General features: G+C 44.5%; 1 protein-coding gene across 1 annotated transcript in view; it reads right to left on the reverse strand.

Annotated features, from left to right (window-relative positions):
* Positions 1-323: 323 nt before the first annotated feature.
* pdgfrb (platelet-derived growth factor receptor, beta polypeptide) overlaps positions 324-14140 on the reverse strand; it is a 37926-nt gene continuing 24109 nt past the window's right edge. The window contains exons 14-23 of the mRNA XM_035409797.1: positions 13761-13871; positions 13028-13181; positions 11721-11884; positions 9661-9779; positions 9134-9256; positions 8667-8778; positions 6665-6764; positions 6217-6322; positions 5604-5842; positions 324-3873 (exon numbers count right to left, since the gene is read on the reverse strand). Of these exons, the coding sequence (XP_035265688.1) occupies positions 3684-3873; positions 5604-5842; positions 6217-6322; positions 6665-6764; positions 8667-8778; positions 9134-9256; positions 9661-9779; positions 11721-11884; positions 13028-13181; positions 13761-13871 (1418 nt within the window). The 3' untranslated portion in view covers positions 324-3683. The remainder of the gene's footprint in view (positions 3874-5603; positions 5843-6216; positions 6323-6664; positions 6765-8666; positions 8779-9133; positions 9257-9660; positions 9780-11720; positions 11885-13027; positions 13182-13760; positions 13872-14140) is intronic.

The raw sequence follows: 14140 nt of genomic DNA on the forward strand, positions 1-14140 counted from the left end.
CTCCTCACTGTTTCCTCCAGCAGTCCAAAGACATGCAGGTGAAGGGAGAGTCTAAATTGTCCTTGGGGTATGAATGTGTGATTGAATGCTGTGTGCGACCTGCAACGGATTGATGACCTGTCTAGGGTGTTGCCTTTCACCCAGTGTATGCTGGGATAGGCTGAGCCCAACCCCACCCCACCCCACTCCCCATCCCCCACGAATCACACCGCCCCCTAGTGCTCACACAGAGTCAATACAGCTATGACTCCAGTCTGTAAAGCTATGGATAAGTCCTAACCCTTAAGCAAGATTCATTTTTATTAATGACATAACATCAAAGGTAATAGTAAAATTCTTTATTATAAAGTTTGTCTTTTACAATGATAGAAAATATTCATACAGTAAGATACAAAATATGTAAAAAAAAGTAAAAAAGTAAACATATTTAAAAGCTTTGGTACCTCTGCATTGTGTGAACATGTGTATGAAGAATATGTGTGGTACACTGTGCACAGGTTTCCCTTTTCATTTCAGTACCTTCAACAAAGAAAACAGGTGAATCGTGTCCCACTGAAAATAAGAAACTGAGACAGAAGAAATGATGCAGGCTCAGGTAAGGTGTGTACGTCAGGTCAGCCACCTGTATTCAAAAGTACAACATTTTCAAAAGGTAAGATCAACAGTGGAGGGTGCATGTGCAATAAAAAAACAACGGCCATGTCACAGGAAACTGGACATGCTAATGCCACATTTCCTGTGAAGACAATTTGTCTAAAGATAATTGATAATTGATGTATGTTCGGTATTAAGTAACCTAAAATGAGCTTGTACAAACATCCTACAAGACATCCTACTTCACTGTTATTCACTGCTACATCTCTTAAAATCTTGTCGAATGAATCTTATGTGTGAGGTAAACGGGAAGTGAGTTCGATCGGTCTTCCCCTCAAGAACGTAGATCTCGCTTTGTGTCTTGTCCCTTTCGGACAGCGCTAATGAAAAGAAAGAGTGCTCGGTAGAAGACGGGGGAAAAACCTAGCAACAATGCTATTATTATTATATGAAGTTGAAATTGAACCATGGTAGCCTCAAGGCTAATCCTGAGTCAGAGGCAACATCTGTCCTGTGCCAAGCATCAGTTCTGCTTACAGAAAACTTCGCACCCATTTCCTCTCGCTGCTATTTCGAGAAATGTCTGAACTGACGTACGGCGGTACAGGACTGTCCCTCTTCACGCTAGACTAGAGTATGTCCTTTTACATATGAGGCAGTTTTTAAACTGAATAGAAATGTACTGCTATTCATGCAAATGAGCTCAAACAAAATGGTGTTGACCTGCAGAACTTTTCCTGTCCCTGGTGCTGCGCATGACACGGCTTGTTTGTGGCCTGAATTTGAAATCCTGTGACGTAATAACTGCGTTTCCATTTCAGCAAAGATTGTTCACGCTAAAGAATATATGTCACGTGTCTATTCTGAGCTGACACACAGGGAAATGTCCTGTGTTCATTCAACTTCAACAGTGTCAATTAAACTCAGACAGATTACATTTGGTCCCACTTTGGTCCCACTCTGGACCAATCTGGAAGAAAGTGTGACATAATGTTAAGTTAAGAGTTGAATAAACACTGTTAAAGTTGAATTAACACTGGACATTTCACTGTGTGCCTTCTTGAATGGCGGCCTAAAACGTGTCCCATTAGAAATGATCACCTTCAGAGGGACAGTACTCTCAGTGATTTAAAAATACTTCTAAAACAACAGAAGCATTGGTACATCCGATGTCAAACTGGATTTCATGGTTGCTATCTTATGAGCGGCATAATGTACCCGCTCTGAATAGACAGTGGTCAAAGATAACAAAAAAAGAACTACAAGTCCAACATTGTATCAAAACGAGGCCATCATAAAAAAGTGAAAGCACAGAATCTCAGCGCAGACGTATTTAAAATGTTTATAAAGAGTGTTATTACTGTTTACTTGGAGGCTTATGAGTATGCTCTGTGTTATCGCAACATACATTCATCTTACAGTACCTATTCATGTAAGTACCTCTTGTAAGTTCTCTTCCTTGTCATATTTTCAGTAAGTGTACTCAAGAGAAAGAGAAAAAAAAATCATTTTGGTTCACCATCATGTTTCCGTCTGAAAGTGCAACATTGCTACAAAGTTATTTTATTTTCCCCAACTTCCGGACTATATAAGGAATGTGAATATTTCACGTGAACCGTAGTATACATTTTCACAACTGAATGTTTAAAAGGCTTGGAATGGTACACCTGGATGAGTGTATGATGTCATACATTTAAGATGCTTTGAACTTCTACACAACTTCTACACGACAAAAAGACAGTGGTATTTACAATGACTTCAACAGCTAAAGTCTGAGAATGACATTGTCTGGCAGTGATACAGCTATTCAGTTACATTTGTTCAAAAGTCAATCTCACAACTTCAGCAACTGCAATTGTAATTAGTTAATTTCTGCTTAGCATAAACAGGACATTGACTAATGCCATGATTAGGTTTTCAGTCATATTAATAGCAATGATAGATAATGTAAGGGATGGATTGGATCAACAGCAAAAACACGTACCATGGGATTCAGGAACAAAAGCAGAAAACAGGCATATTTGCCTTTTTTTTGTGCTCCGGATAACTTGAAAAGTTGTTGCTTTGTTGCTTTGGGAAGGGTGTGTTTACACATCTTTCCCGACAAATTTTCACGCAATTTTCTATGCATAGTCGAATCATTCCTGAAAGCACACTAAAAAAAAAGTTATCTGAATCTCTACCCTTTCACTCAGTGAAGTGGAGAGAAGATAGTGAAAAACATTTCGCTTAAACTCTGTCCATGGCCACAAACTAATAATTACATGAATAATTACAACTCAGGCAGTTGATACAGTTCCAGATGGACGGCCTACTGTTTTTTTCCCCTACATTTTGTAGATTAAACACACTATTTCAGACAAATTGTGTAAAATGATATTCATCAATGGTTAGGTCAACACAGGAATAACCAATAGAAGTCCCTGATATTCTTTAATTTGCTCATCTGTTCACCAATAAAAAAACTATATCTCTCTAATATGTGGAAACTGTGCACACGTTTACAAATATATAATTCACTATAGTTAATAAACTCTATCGGTCATAAACATTTATTTAAAGTGTACCCATTGCTGTTCTCTGATAATAAATGTATTGTACCTTAAAGGAAATACCTAATACAAAATAATATAAAATTATAAAAACTGTTTTGTGATTTCAATGTAAATAGAGTAGGTAATTATTAAAAATTAATTAAAAATTATTATGGAATGTACTGTATATGGATGTATATGCAGCAAAACTTTCCTCTAGAAGGTTAAAAAAAGGCCAGCTTTTCAATCATATAAATTGTCAACTGTATTCCCAGTGATGACAAAAAGCCAACGATAACAAGAATGACAGAAAATTGCCACGTTTCACTGAAATAACATTTCCAATATGGGCCTGTGTGATTCACAAGCTCTTTAAAAAGGATGCTTAAGTTGTGTGGGCATAATTTTTGTGGACAGAATGTAACGCATTCTTGCAGATCTCAAGGTAAAACCAGGTTTACCCAGTTCTCTCTCTCACTCTATATAATTTAGCCACGCCTCCATTTTGGCTCCTGTGTGTGACTGGTGTCAGCGGCCGGGCCCTTCATGGTGTCTCTAGAGGAAGCTGTCTTCCACGTCCGGAGTTCCCTGGCATTCCGCTGGCCCCACTTCCTCCTCCTCCTCCTCCTCCTCCTCCTCCTCTTCCTCCTTCTGGATGAGCTGGGTCTTATCCTCCTCTGGGACGGCGGCAGGCGCTTCCAGGGAAACGGAATCGCTCTCCTCGTCGGGGTCCCGGGACCTGTCACTGGGGAGCAGCGGCACACAGATCGGTGGGGAGGCCCCAGATGCACCAGGGTCACGCGACCCGTCTGAGGTCACCATCTTTAAATGTGCAATTCTTTGAATGGGCTTGCAATTTTTACCCTATATGTAGAATGTGGAAGTGTAGCCGTGGGTGACTCACTGTCTTTTTTCTTCTATTTCTTTTTTTTTTTTTTTTTGCAATCATGTACAACAGCCGGAACATTATAGACCTTGGTGCAGAAGCAGGAATATGGAAGAGCTTCCTTCTTCGCCTGAGCTGACCGCCTCATGGATGTCCGTTGCCCCAAAACCATGAGGCCCCACAGTCTGACTGAGGCCTCAATGTCTTTTAGAGGCGACATAGCTCAGGAGGTAAGAGCGGTTGTCTGGCAGTCGGACGGTTGCTGGTTCGATCCCCCGCCCTGGGCGTGTCGAAGTGTCCCTGAGCAAGACACCTAACCCCTAATTGCTCCCAAGGAGCTGATTGGTACCTTGCATGGCAGCCTTTCACCGTTGGTGTGTGAGTATGTATGCGTGAATGAGAGGCATCCACTGTAAAGCGCTTTGGATAAAAGCGCTATATAAATGCAGTCCATTACCATTTTAAGTGACAAGTGGTTTAAAGTCTCCACTGTGGGAAAGTCTGGCATACAGAGAGCTGGATGCTCGTTGGAGAAGTAGCTATGTCTTAAAAGACTTTAAAGAAGTGTGCAGTAATGACGTCTTAAGTGGTGTTTGGGGTCTGTTTGTTCACCGCATACCTCCTTTGAAGCTCAATGTAAGAGGAAAGACGGACGTCTTTTCACAGTTCTAGGCCGAGGCATTTGAGCGGACAGTGGTGGGACTCAGGGGTGCCTTGGTAAATTTTGATAAATATTTTAAAAACCAGGAACACAAAAGTGACTGAAAATGAGGAAGCTCGGGTTTGACTCAGACTTTACTCAGACTGGATGTATATGCTTCAAAGGCTTAATTTAAAGCACGGTTTTGGTGCCCATTGTACCCTGCATATGGGGTTGGGCAATGCTGGACATCCCCCTTGAGTCATCCTCATATTTCCTGCTTCCTCTGTGTCCGGTCCTCGTCTGTCCCTTGGCTCATGTAATTTCAGCTTTTTATTTTTAAATGATCTTATAGCTGCCAATTCCCCCCCCCCCTCCCCTCTTGTTCTGCCCCCCCACAGTACTCTGTGTCAATTCAGGACTTTGAACAGGCACAGTAAAATGTCCAGAGTTGATTCACCTCTAACAAGCCACGTGGTCTCCGATATGGACCGTACTGTAATGTACTCTGTGAGAGTTGATCCAACGCTGAACATTTTTACAGTGCAGGTTCGCGAACAGAGGCACAGTCAGCCACTGCTGCTTTTCATTTTAAAAATACACCAACAAACCAGGCAAGCTGTGCATTTTCTACACAAAACTAACCATAAAAATGTGTTTATGCGGTGCACTTCACACAAAACGTGAGTTCTCCGTAACCAAACGGTTGAGCCATCAAGTTTTCAATCAACTCCCTCAACTGCCTCCCTTGAGTGATCCTACTGCCAATCATGTCTCTGTGCCTGCCTCATTTAGACTCATTTGCCACTTGCAGAGTCAATGGAAACCAGTAGGGGGCACACCACTGAACGCAGTGCCAGCGGTGTTTTCCTTAGACGGGTGCACCCACTCAGGGGTCCTAATAATTGTAACGTCTCCATTTTCAGTCGGGCACATTTTTCAGCCGTACCTGGAGGAGCCGTCTGTGAGTGTGGGGGCCTCGTCCCAGCCGTCCTCCGGTTTGGGGTCCGGTATGGGGATGATGTATTCGTTGTAGGACGCCAGCGCCTCCTCTCCGTCGCCCTCCCACCGGATGCCTACGGGTGACCCGTTTTGGGGGGACGCCAGGGGCACCGACAGCCGGGGTTTGGTGCGGACGACGGCCGGGTGGTCGCTCTTCAGGAAGCCGTCGTTCACCTGGGTGTATTTCTGCGTTCGACAAAAAAGCGGGCGTTCGTTTTTTTTTTATTTTTCTCTTTCGAAAACCTCTCGGTTGGTTGCCACGTAAAATTCTGACTGGCCGAAACGTTGCAAAATGGCGGCAGTGTGGTACAACGGGTAAGGAGCTGGTCTTGTAACCTAGGTTCGATTCCCGGGTAGGACACTGACGTTGTACCCTTGAGCGAGGTACTTAACCTGCATTGCTTAAGGGTATATCCAGCTGTATAAATGGATCCAATATAAATGCTATGTTAAAAAGTTGTGTAAGTCGCTCTGGATAAGAGCGTCCGCTAAATGCCTAAATGCCTAAATGCTAAGCTATGTAATGTAGTGTAAAATGGGTCGGTCGGAAACAGATTTACCTTCTTGTAGCTGTCGGTCAGCATGTTCCCCACCGCGTGGACGAGGTAGGAGAACTCGGGCCTTTTCTCGAATTTCTCCTCCCAACACTTGCGCATGACATCATAACTGAGAGACACAAGTCAGAGAGGGCTTCAGCTCAGGCTGCTTCCTGCCTTTGCTGTGTTTCTGCAGCAGGGATCTCAAACTCAAATCCTAAGAGGGCCCGCTGTGTCGGCTGGTTTTTTGATGTGTTCCTGCACTTAATTAAAGCCACTGATTGGCTAAAAGAATCTGGACACCTTGTTTCCAAGGCTTTGATTTGCTGCCGATTGTGAAAGGACATCGCAAAAGCCAGTGGAGACTGTGCAGCAGAGGCCTCTGATGTTCTAACGTTTGAGGAAACGGGTCGTGAAAAGCACACTGAAGCAGAAGTAACCGGTGAAGTTAAGGGCATTGAGGGTGACTCACATTTCGTCGGATGCGTGAGCAGGTTTGGCCATACGGTAGCCTCTTTTAAGGGCACTGTAGAATAGCTCATTCATTGGGAGGTCAGGATAAGGGGTCCCACCTGCAACAGCAAGATAGCAAAAAGAATAATTTATTCATGTTTCTATTTAAGTATTTGGCAGACAAATGTATCTACAGGAAAAAGTCATTTTTACTTGCTAAACACATTGAGGACATAGTGAGAACCTGGGAGTATCCCATGAATACTGCACAATTAAAATGTCTTGAAAAAAATAAAAACATTTAGAAAATTAAATATGTGGCCCATGTATGGTTGTGGCCCTAAATGACAGCATAGAGCATTTATGTCATCAGCCAGATCTGGCCCTCAAACTTCCGGCCCCCACTGTTGGTGGACACAAAAATACAGTATCTCCTAACACTGAAGTTAAAATATGCCAGTTTACGTAAACATGAATGCAAGGGCTACTGCACCAATAGCAAATCACGTTTGTCTGCCATCTTGTGATGTCAGTAGGCGTCAGGCAGATTTCATTATAAATCTCTCTAAAAAAAAAGACGGTAAAACAGTTTTTGAGGAAGGGGAAAGAAAACTGAAAGGAGCCTTCACTGGAACTCAGATGAGAGGAAAACAAGACCAAAGAGAAGAAAAGAAGAGAGGAGGAGTGTCAGACGAAAGAGGGAAAATATTCACATTTCAGCATTTAGTAGATGCTCCAGCCCACAGCAACTCACACTGTAATCTCATCTGAATACTTGTACACACTTGTACAGCTGGATGTTTTTACTGGAGCAACTTAGGTTAAGTAACACACCCATGGGTAAAACAGCAGTGCTCATGCTGGGAATCGAACCTGCAATCTTTGAGTTATAAGTGGAGTTTCCTAAGCATCGTACTAAACTGCCACCACAAATTATCAATATTTATATCTTATCAAAAGTTGTGTGATAAGATGTGGCTGAAGTTCTCATTCTGCAGCGTCCAGCACTGTCTCCGGAATGAGGAGAAAGAACTCAACACAGCTGAAAAAGCTGAGGTTGGATGTCCCGAGAGGTGAGCCTTGCCCCTCTTTGTGTAATTTCCAGGCCATCCTGATTGGCCGGTTGTAACAAAGAGGACTTTTGATTCGAGCAGATGTTTAGATCTTGCGGTTCGACCGGGCTCCTCTCCCAAAGCCGACCCATGTGATGTCAAGTTTCCGCAAAAAAAAAAAAAAAAAAACCTGTACCGCTGTTTTTCTTTCTTCCCGTCTTCTCTGGAAACGGCCAAATGTTTTTTTTTGTTTTTTTATCCTCAGAGGCTTCATGCTTCACACTTCGCAAGTTCTTCTTCTTGTTAAAAAAGAACTGTTTTATATTTTGGACTCCAGAGGACTGGAAGTGTGGAATTGATTTCAGGGCATGAAGGCAACTGACTTTCACCGCAGCACCTATGGTAATCGATCTGTTAAACCGAAGCCATCTTGGGCGGGTAAACTGATGAACAAAGATCTGCATCAATACAAACAGACAAAGAGGCTTTCAGCCAAATTTAGCCCTTTCACATACCATAAACCTTAGATTGAGCGGGAAATTTACAATACGTTAAAAATCATCTTCTGTATCCCCAAGGAGCAACAAAGTCAATATTTGTGTTTTGTTTTGATTTCGCACGTTATTTTAAATACAGCCTAAGAAAACTCTGCAGTCTGCTCCCTGTAACCCACTGGTTCTCAAACTTTTTAATATGAGGACCGAAATGATACATTTAGTACGAGAACCCATCAGATACATGACTAGATATTTGGGGAAAGACTTCAAAATACAAAACAATTTTTAAAAAATAAATAAATAACCCCTTTGCAGTTATGATAAGGGTTGCCTGGATGCCTTTGAGCCTGGGGAGGGGGCCCAAGATCAGAAAAGGTTAAAAACCCCTGAAGACTAATCCACGAATGAAGAATAAATGAACAAACTCTGTTTGACTGTATTTGCATTGACAGGAGGCGGAAGCAGCACTTGCCCAGGGTGAAGATCTCCCATAGCAGGACCCCGAAGGACCAGACATCACTCAGGGTGGTGTACAGGTTGTGGAAAATGCTCTCTGGGGCCATCCACTTCAGGGGTAGGAAGGTCTGTGGGTTTTAAAACAGGGGCAGGAATGGCGATGATTGCAGCAATAAAAATCATAGAGAACGATGTCCTTTACATTAAGAGCCATTCATGCAAAGCGTAGTATTCACGTTCAAATCGGTGTTATGTTTACTATGATTTAGACCAGGCATGTGCAGGGGGTTGGGGGGTGCAAGTACTCTAAGGGGGTGGGGGAGGGGTGGAGGATGGATGGAGGTACTCTGGGGGATTGGGTTATTGTACCACTCTCCCAGACTCTTTATGATGAGGGTGTTTTCAGTGATTTTGTTTTTTTTTGTGTTTTCAGTGAGGAGCCTGAGAACCCTTCTGACTGCAGGTGACGTTCGTCCCACTCACGTTGCCCTTGGAGATGTAGTTGGAGTCGTGCATGATGTCTCTGGCCAGGCCAAAATCGCAGATCTTCACCAGCTTCCCCTCGCAGATCAGCACGTTCCTCGCCGCCAGGTCACGATGAACGCACTGCGGAAGGAAAGGAAGGAGGAGCTCGTGGAACGGATTCAGCCGGAATGGTGGATCTTCCCCACCCACGTTTATTATTTGTTTCTGATCACAGATAATATTCTGATTTATTGAATATTCTGGCTGCCTTATATATATATATATATATATATATATACAGTGGAGGCTTCCTTTAACCCTTTGAAGAGTAGGTTGTTTTTTAAAAATTCCAAGTCAGTGTTCTAGAACTCCATTAGTAGTGATTGTGACATCAGCATTTGAATGTTCAGTTAAGAGAATTCTAATCACATGCTTGTGACCTCACAGCTTCAAGGTTTAAGAGCTCCGGAAAAACACCGAAATCTCCATTATGAAAGCCCCCTCCCCAAATCATAATGACTCTTTGTTTTGTCCTTGTCACCCACGTTTTTGGATGCCAGGAACTCCATCCCCTTGGCCACTTGATAACTGAAGCCCACCAGGTCCGAGTAGCTGAGGAGGGGGGAGTCACTGATGACGAGGGCAGTCTCTGACCTCTCCTCACCTGTAAAGGGGAGAGGGAGCAGGTGATTAGTCGGCAACATCGCACAGGTAAACAATGTTTGCCCTGAGTAAAGCTAAATCTTTAAGGTTCTGGGCCCTGTATCATGAAGCAGGATTACTGAATTAGCTGGATAACTGCTGATGAGTAAAACCCGGAACCCTCTCAAATCTGGAACATGGACTGAAGTAAAAAAGGAGCTGTTCCAGGTTTTATTCAGCGCAGTTATCCGGCTAACTCGGTAATCCTGCTCTGTGATACAGGGTTTTACTCAGCGCAGTTATCCAGCTAACTCAGTAATTCTGCTTTGTGATACAGGGTTTTACTCAGTGCAGTTATCCAGCTAACTCAGTAATTCTGCTTTGTGGATAACTGCAGGATCCGCTTGTTGGTATCACTGCCAATCAGACTGAGGACGTACCTTAAGTGAGAGAAATAGAGTCCCTTAGGCACTGAATCTGTCAGTGTGAACTTTCTTGCACATATAGATTCTTATCCAAACATGCCATTGGATTTTCTAACGATCCCTTGTCTGTATCTGCAGTCAGTGTATCTGTCATTATGATACATTGCACTCAGAAGAACTTTTGTGAAAGGTAGGAATTGCATGTAGTTGCATGAAAACATGGCTGCCATCAGGCAAGAAATTTTCATTTTTCAAAAGTTTCTACATTTGAAATATAAAGGTAGGAAGTTTGTCTGAGTCAGTTGATTGTGTAATGATGGCTCTTACTCTTTAATATCCTACTCAAATGCATGAGTGACCCTAAATGTCTTTATGATAAGTCGTTATAAAAATAGAAACAACTGTAGTTTCATATCATATTTTTTTGCGGGAGGGAGGGGGGGAGGTAGGGTTAGATCATTTGAATATTCATATCCATATTCAATATCATGAATATTGTTCAAAAATATATAACAGTATTTCTACCTAAGCGTATTTGCTGATAAAATTATTTCACATGCAACCTAAAATACAAATGTGCAAAACCAGGAACATGACAGTCATAAGTGTTACACGGGTTTGAAGAACTTATGAACTGCTAAACTTCCCTCATGCATGTTTGTTTTCAGAGATCATGACTAGGTGTCCTTTAACCCTTTGAAGAGTACGTTCTTTAGAATGTTTTTTTTTCAAAGTTCAAAGTCAGTGTTCTAGAACTCCACTGCATTCAGTCGCCAGTAGCGATTGTGACATCAGCATTAGAATGTTCAGTCAAGAACATTCTAATCACATATTTGTGATCTGACACCTTAAAAAGGTTGGGTGGAAAAAAGCAGTTCAGCCGTAAATTTATTTGACATGCAGTCTCTAATATGAATGTACATTACATATATTAAATCTTTTCCGTCAGAGAAATTTCAGTATACTGTATATGTTCCTGGCTGGTCATGTGAAAAGCACATAATGTCACAAGACCTTTGGCATAAAGTCATGATAATTAGATTGCATGACTCAAATCCTGAATATTAGGTTATTTTCCACTGATATTAATATCATATAATAGATTACTATCATGTATGTGTTACTGCAAGCTCCACTCGCATTCGCTGTCTTAACGGGTCCGTGAGTCTGGTTTAGGGCACGTGGCGGGCTGCTGTGGAATTCTGGGAGTTTGCGTGTCACAAATCGGAAAAAAAAGAGCTGGTCAGGCTTCTCCTTTCCTGCTCCCCGTCTGTCTGTCTGTGTAAACACGCAGCGACTCTGTCCCATGTGCTCGCCAGCTGCCGCCACGGCAACGCCGTCCCGCGCCGCAAAGCAAGTGTTCCGGAACTTAAACACACGGGCTCCGAGCGCACCGCTATTTCTGCGCGGTGTTCCATCGCCGTAACCGCCGTGTGTTTTCATTCCAGGAAGAGGTGCAGGGCAGGGAGGCAGGGAAGGAGAGGGGGGGGGGGGGGGGGTAGGGGGGGTCGTAGGGATTTGGCGCCGGCGTCCCTCACCCTGTCCGCCGTACAGGTCCTGCTGGTAGGGCGTCTCGTAGACGGACGGCTGGATGTCGGCGTACTTGATGTCGCTGAGCTCCTTCATGGCCATGTACTGCGCGCTGTCCTCCTTGCTCATGTCCATGTAGTTTCCGTCACAGCCGCCGGCGAACGACACGTACCTGCAGCGGGAAAAGGACACGGCGGCGTCGCCTGCTGATCGTGGCTGGAGACAGACGGCCTACTGCAAAGACCATGCCCCAGAACCACCCCCTCTCCCCCACCCCCCAAAGACCATGCCCCAGAACCCCCCCCTCTCCCCCACCCCCCAAAGACCATGCCCCAGAACCCCCCCCTCTCCCCCACCCCCCAAAGACCATGCCCCAGAACCACCCCCTCTCCCCCACCCCCCAAAGACCGTGCCCAAGAACTCCCCCCTCCCTCCCCCACCTCCACCCCCCAAAGACCATGCCCCAGAACCACCCCCTCTCCCCCACCCCCCAAAGACCATGCCCCAGAACCACCCCCTCTCCCCCATCCCTAAAAGACCATGCCCCAGAACCACCCCCTCTCCCCCATCCCCCAAAGACCATGCCCCAGAACCACCCCCTCTCCCCCACCCCCCAAAGACCATGCCCCAGAACCACCCCCTCTCCCCCACCCCCCAAAGACCATGCCCCAGAACCTCCCCCCCCCCACCACCCTCCAGAGACTATCCCCCAGAACCCCACTCCCCAGAGAGTGTGCTACAGGCAGGACCACATCTCTCTCACTTCCGGCCAGCCACGTGTACACACACCAGGGAAGGCCGTCGTCCGCTGGCCTCTCCATCCACTTTCTGCTTTTTATTTCTCTTTTATGTGATAATAATAATAATAATAATAATAATAGTCCATATCAAAGGGCCACACGTAAGAGGAATTACCCAGTTAAATTTTATTCGGAAAGGTAAATACACTCAGCTTGGATTATTACAGCCAGTAGAATTCTTTCCCCCCGGAATTAATTTAATACTCTGTGTCAACTCTCCTCAGAATGAAAAGGTCAAAGGTCAGAATCGACCTCCATCACAGCCATAAGCGTGAGGAAAGATTTGAAGCAGAACTCTTGACCCGCTGAACTGCTCCCTGCGCTTGCTCCTTTCATAGAACAGGACTGTGAGCGCCCTCTAAGTTTAAGGGGAAGAAGAAGAAGCCGTACAGCTACGTCAACACAGCGCGGACGAGCAGTGCAGTGATTTTAGCGTGTGAAGACTGCGTCACGCGCACGCGCACCGCGCGTCGGGTTTCCGCGAACGTGACGCGTGCGCCACCGCCGCCGCTCACCCTTTCGATTGGCCGTCGGCCACGCCGTTGGAGCACATGATCGCGTCCCGGCGGCTCTTGTCCGCGTAGTGCTGCAGGAAGGTGTGCTTGTTCCGGTGCAGGTAGTCCACCAGGTCTCCATAGCGACAGTATTCCGTTACCAGGTAGATCGGGCCTGACCCAGCAGAGGGACAAAGAACGAAGTGAGAAATCTTTACAAACTACATGATCTGTATTTTTATGTTTTTTCACATATTAGTTACATACTATCTCTATCTAGTTATTTTGTTCTGCAAGTATTTTACCCTGATTTTTAAGATATTATCTTTATTATTTCATTCTGATGTTTCATTCTGATATTATTATGTCTGAGTAACAGATTTCCTGGTATGAAACTCACAGATAAATGTGCAATAAACACAAAGTTCACATATGCAGACTATTTTTACAGTTGCTTTTCTTACATAAGGAACTTAGAGTCAGCAAATCATCCCAAGTTTATTATTTTTTTAAACTAGTGTTGAGGTACAGGAAGGTGTGAACTTTAACCCTATTTTAGCTTTTAACAAACTTGCCTTGCTTCAGAAAATCCCAACTGTGATTCTAACCAATAGTCATTCGGTATACAGTATATCTGGTAAATTTGGGGAAAGTTGCACCCAGCTGAGGGACCTTGTCTCAGGTCATCCTTGATCCCCCCCCACCCCCCCACTCCCCCGGGCCGTTCGGCCGTCCTGACCTCTGACCCCCCCACCTTGTTTGGTGCAGGCACCCAGCAGGTTGACGATGTTCAGGTGGGGGCCCAGGTGACTCATTATTTTCAGCTCTGACATCAGAGCCTGGGTTTCGCTCCTCCTCGCTGTGGCTGTGATTGCGCAACAAAACAAGAGAGAGCTTTAGTCAGTGTTCTAGAACTCAGTTACCAGCAGTGATTGTTACATCAGCTTTAGAGTGTTCAGGTAAGAACATTCTAAACACATTTTTGTGATCTTTCACCTTATACGGGGTTGAGGCAGCTCTGTGATTGGGCAAACCAGATTCAAGGCAGCTAATTAGCCAATTTGGCCAGTGTAATTAGTGACAAAAAACCTGCATAACCACCAGCCCTGCAGGAATTGAATTGCTAACCCCTGC

Source organism: Anguilla anguilla, chromosome 3, assembly GCF_013347855.1.
Source record: "Anguilla anguilla isolate fAngAng1 chromosome 3, fAngAng1.pri, whole genome shotgun sequence".
NCBI lineage: Eukaryota > Metazoa > Chordata > Actinopteri > Anguilliformes > Anguillidae > Anguilla > Anguilla anguilla.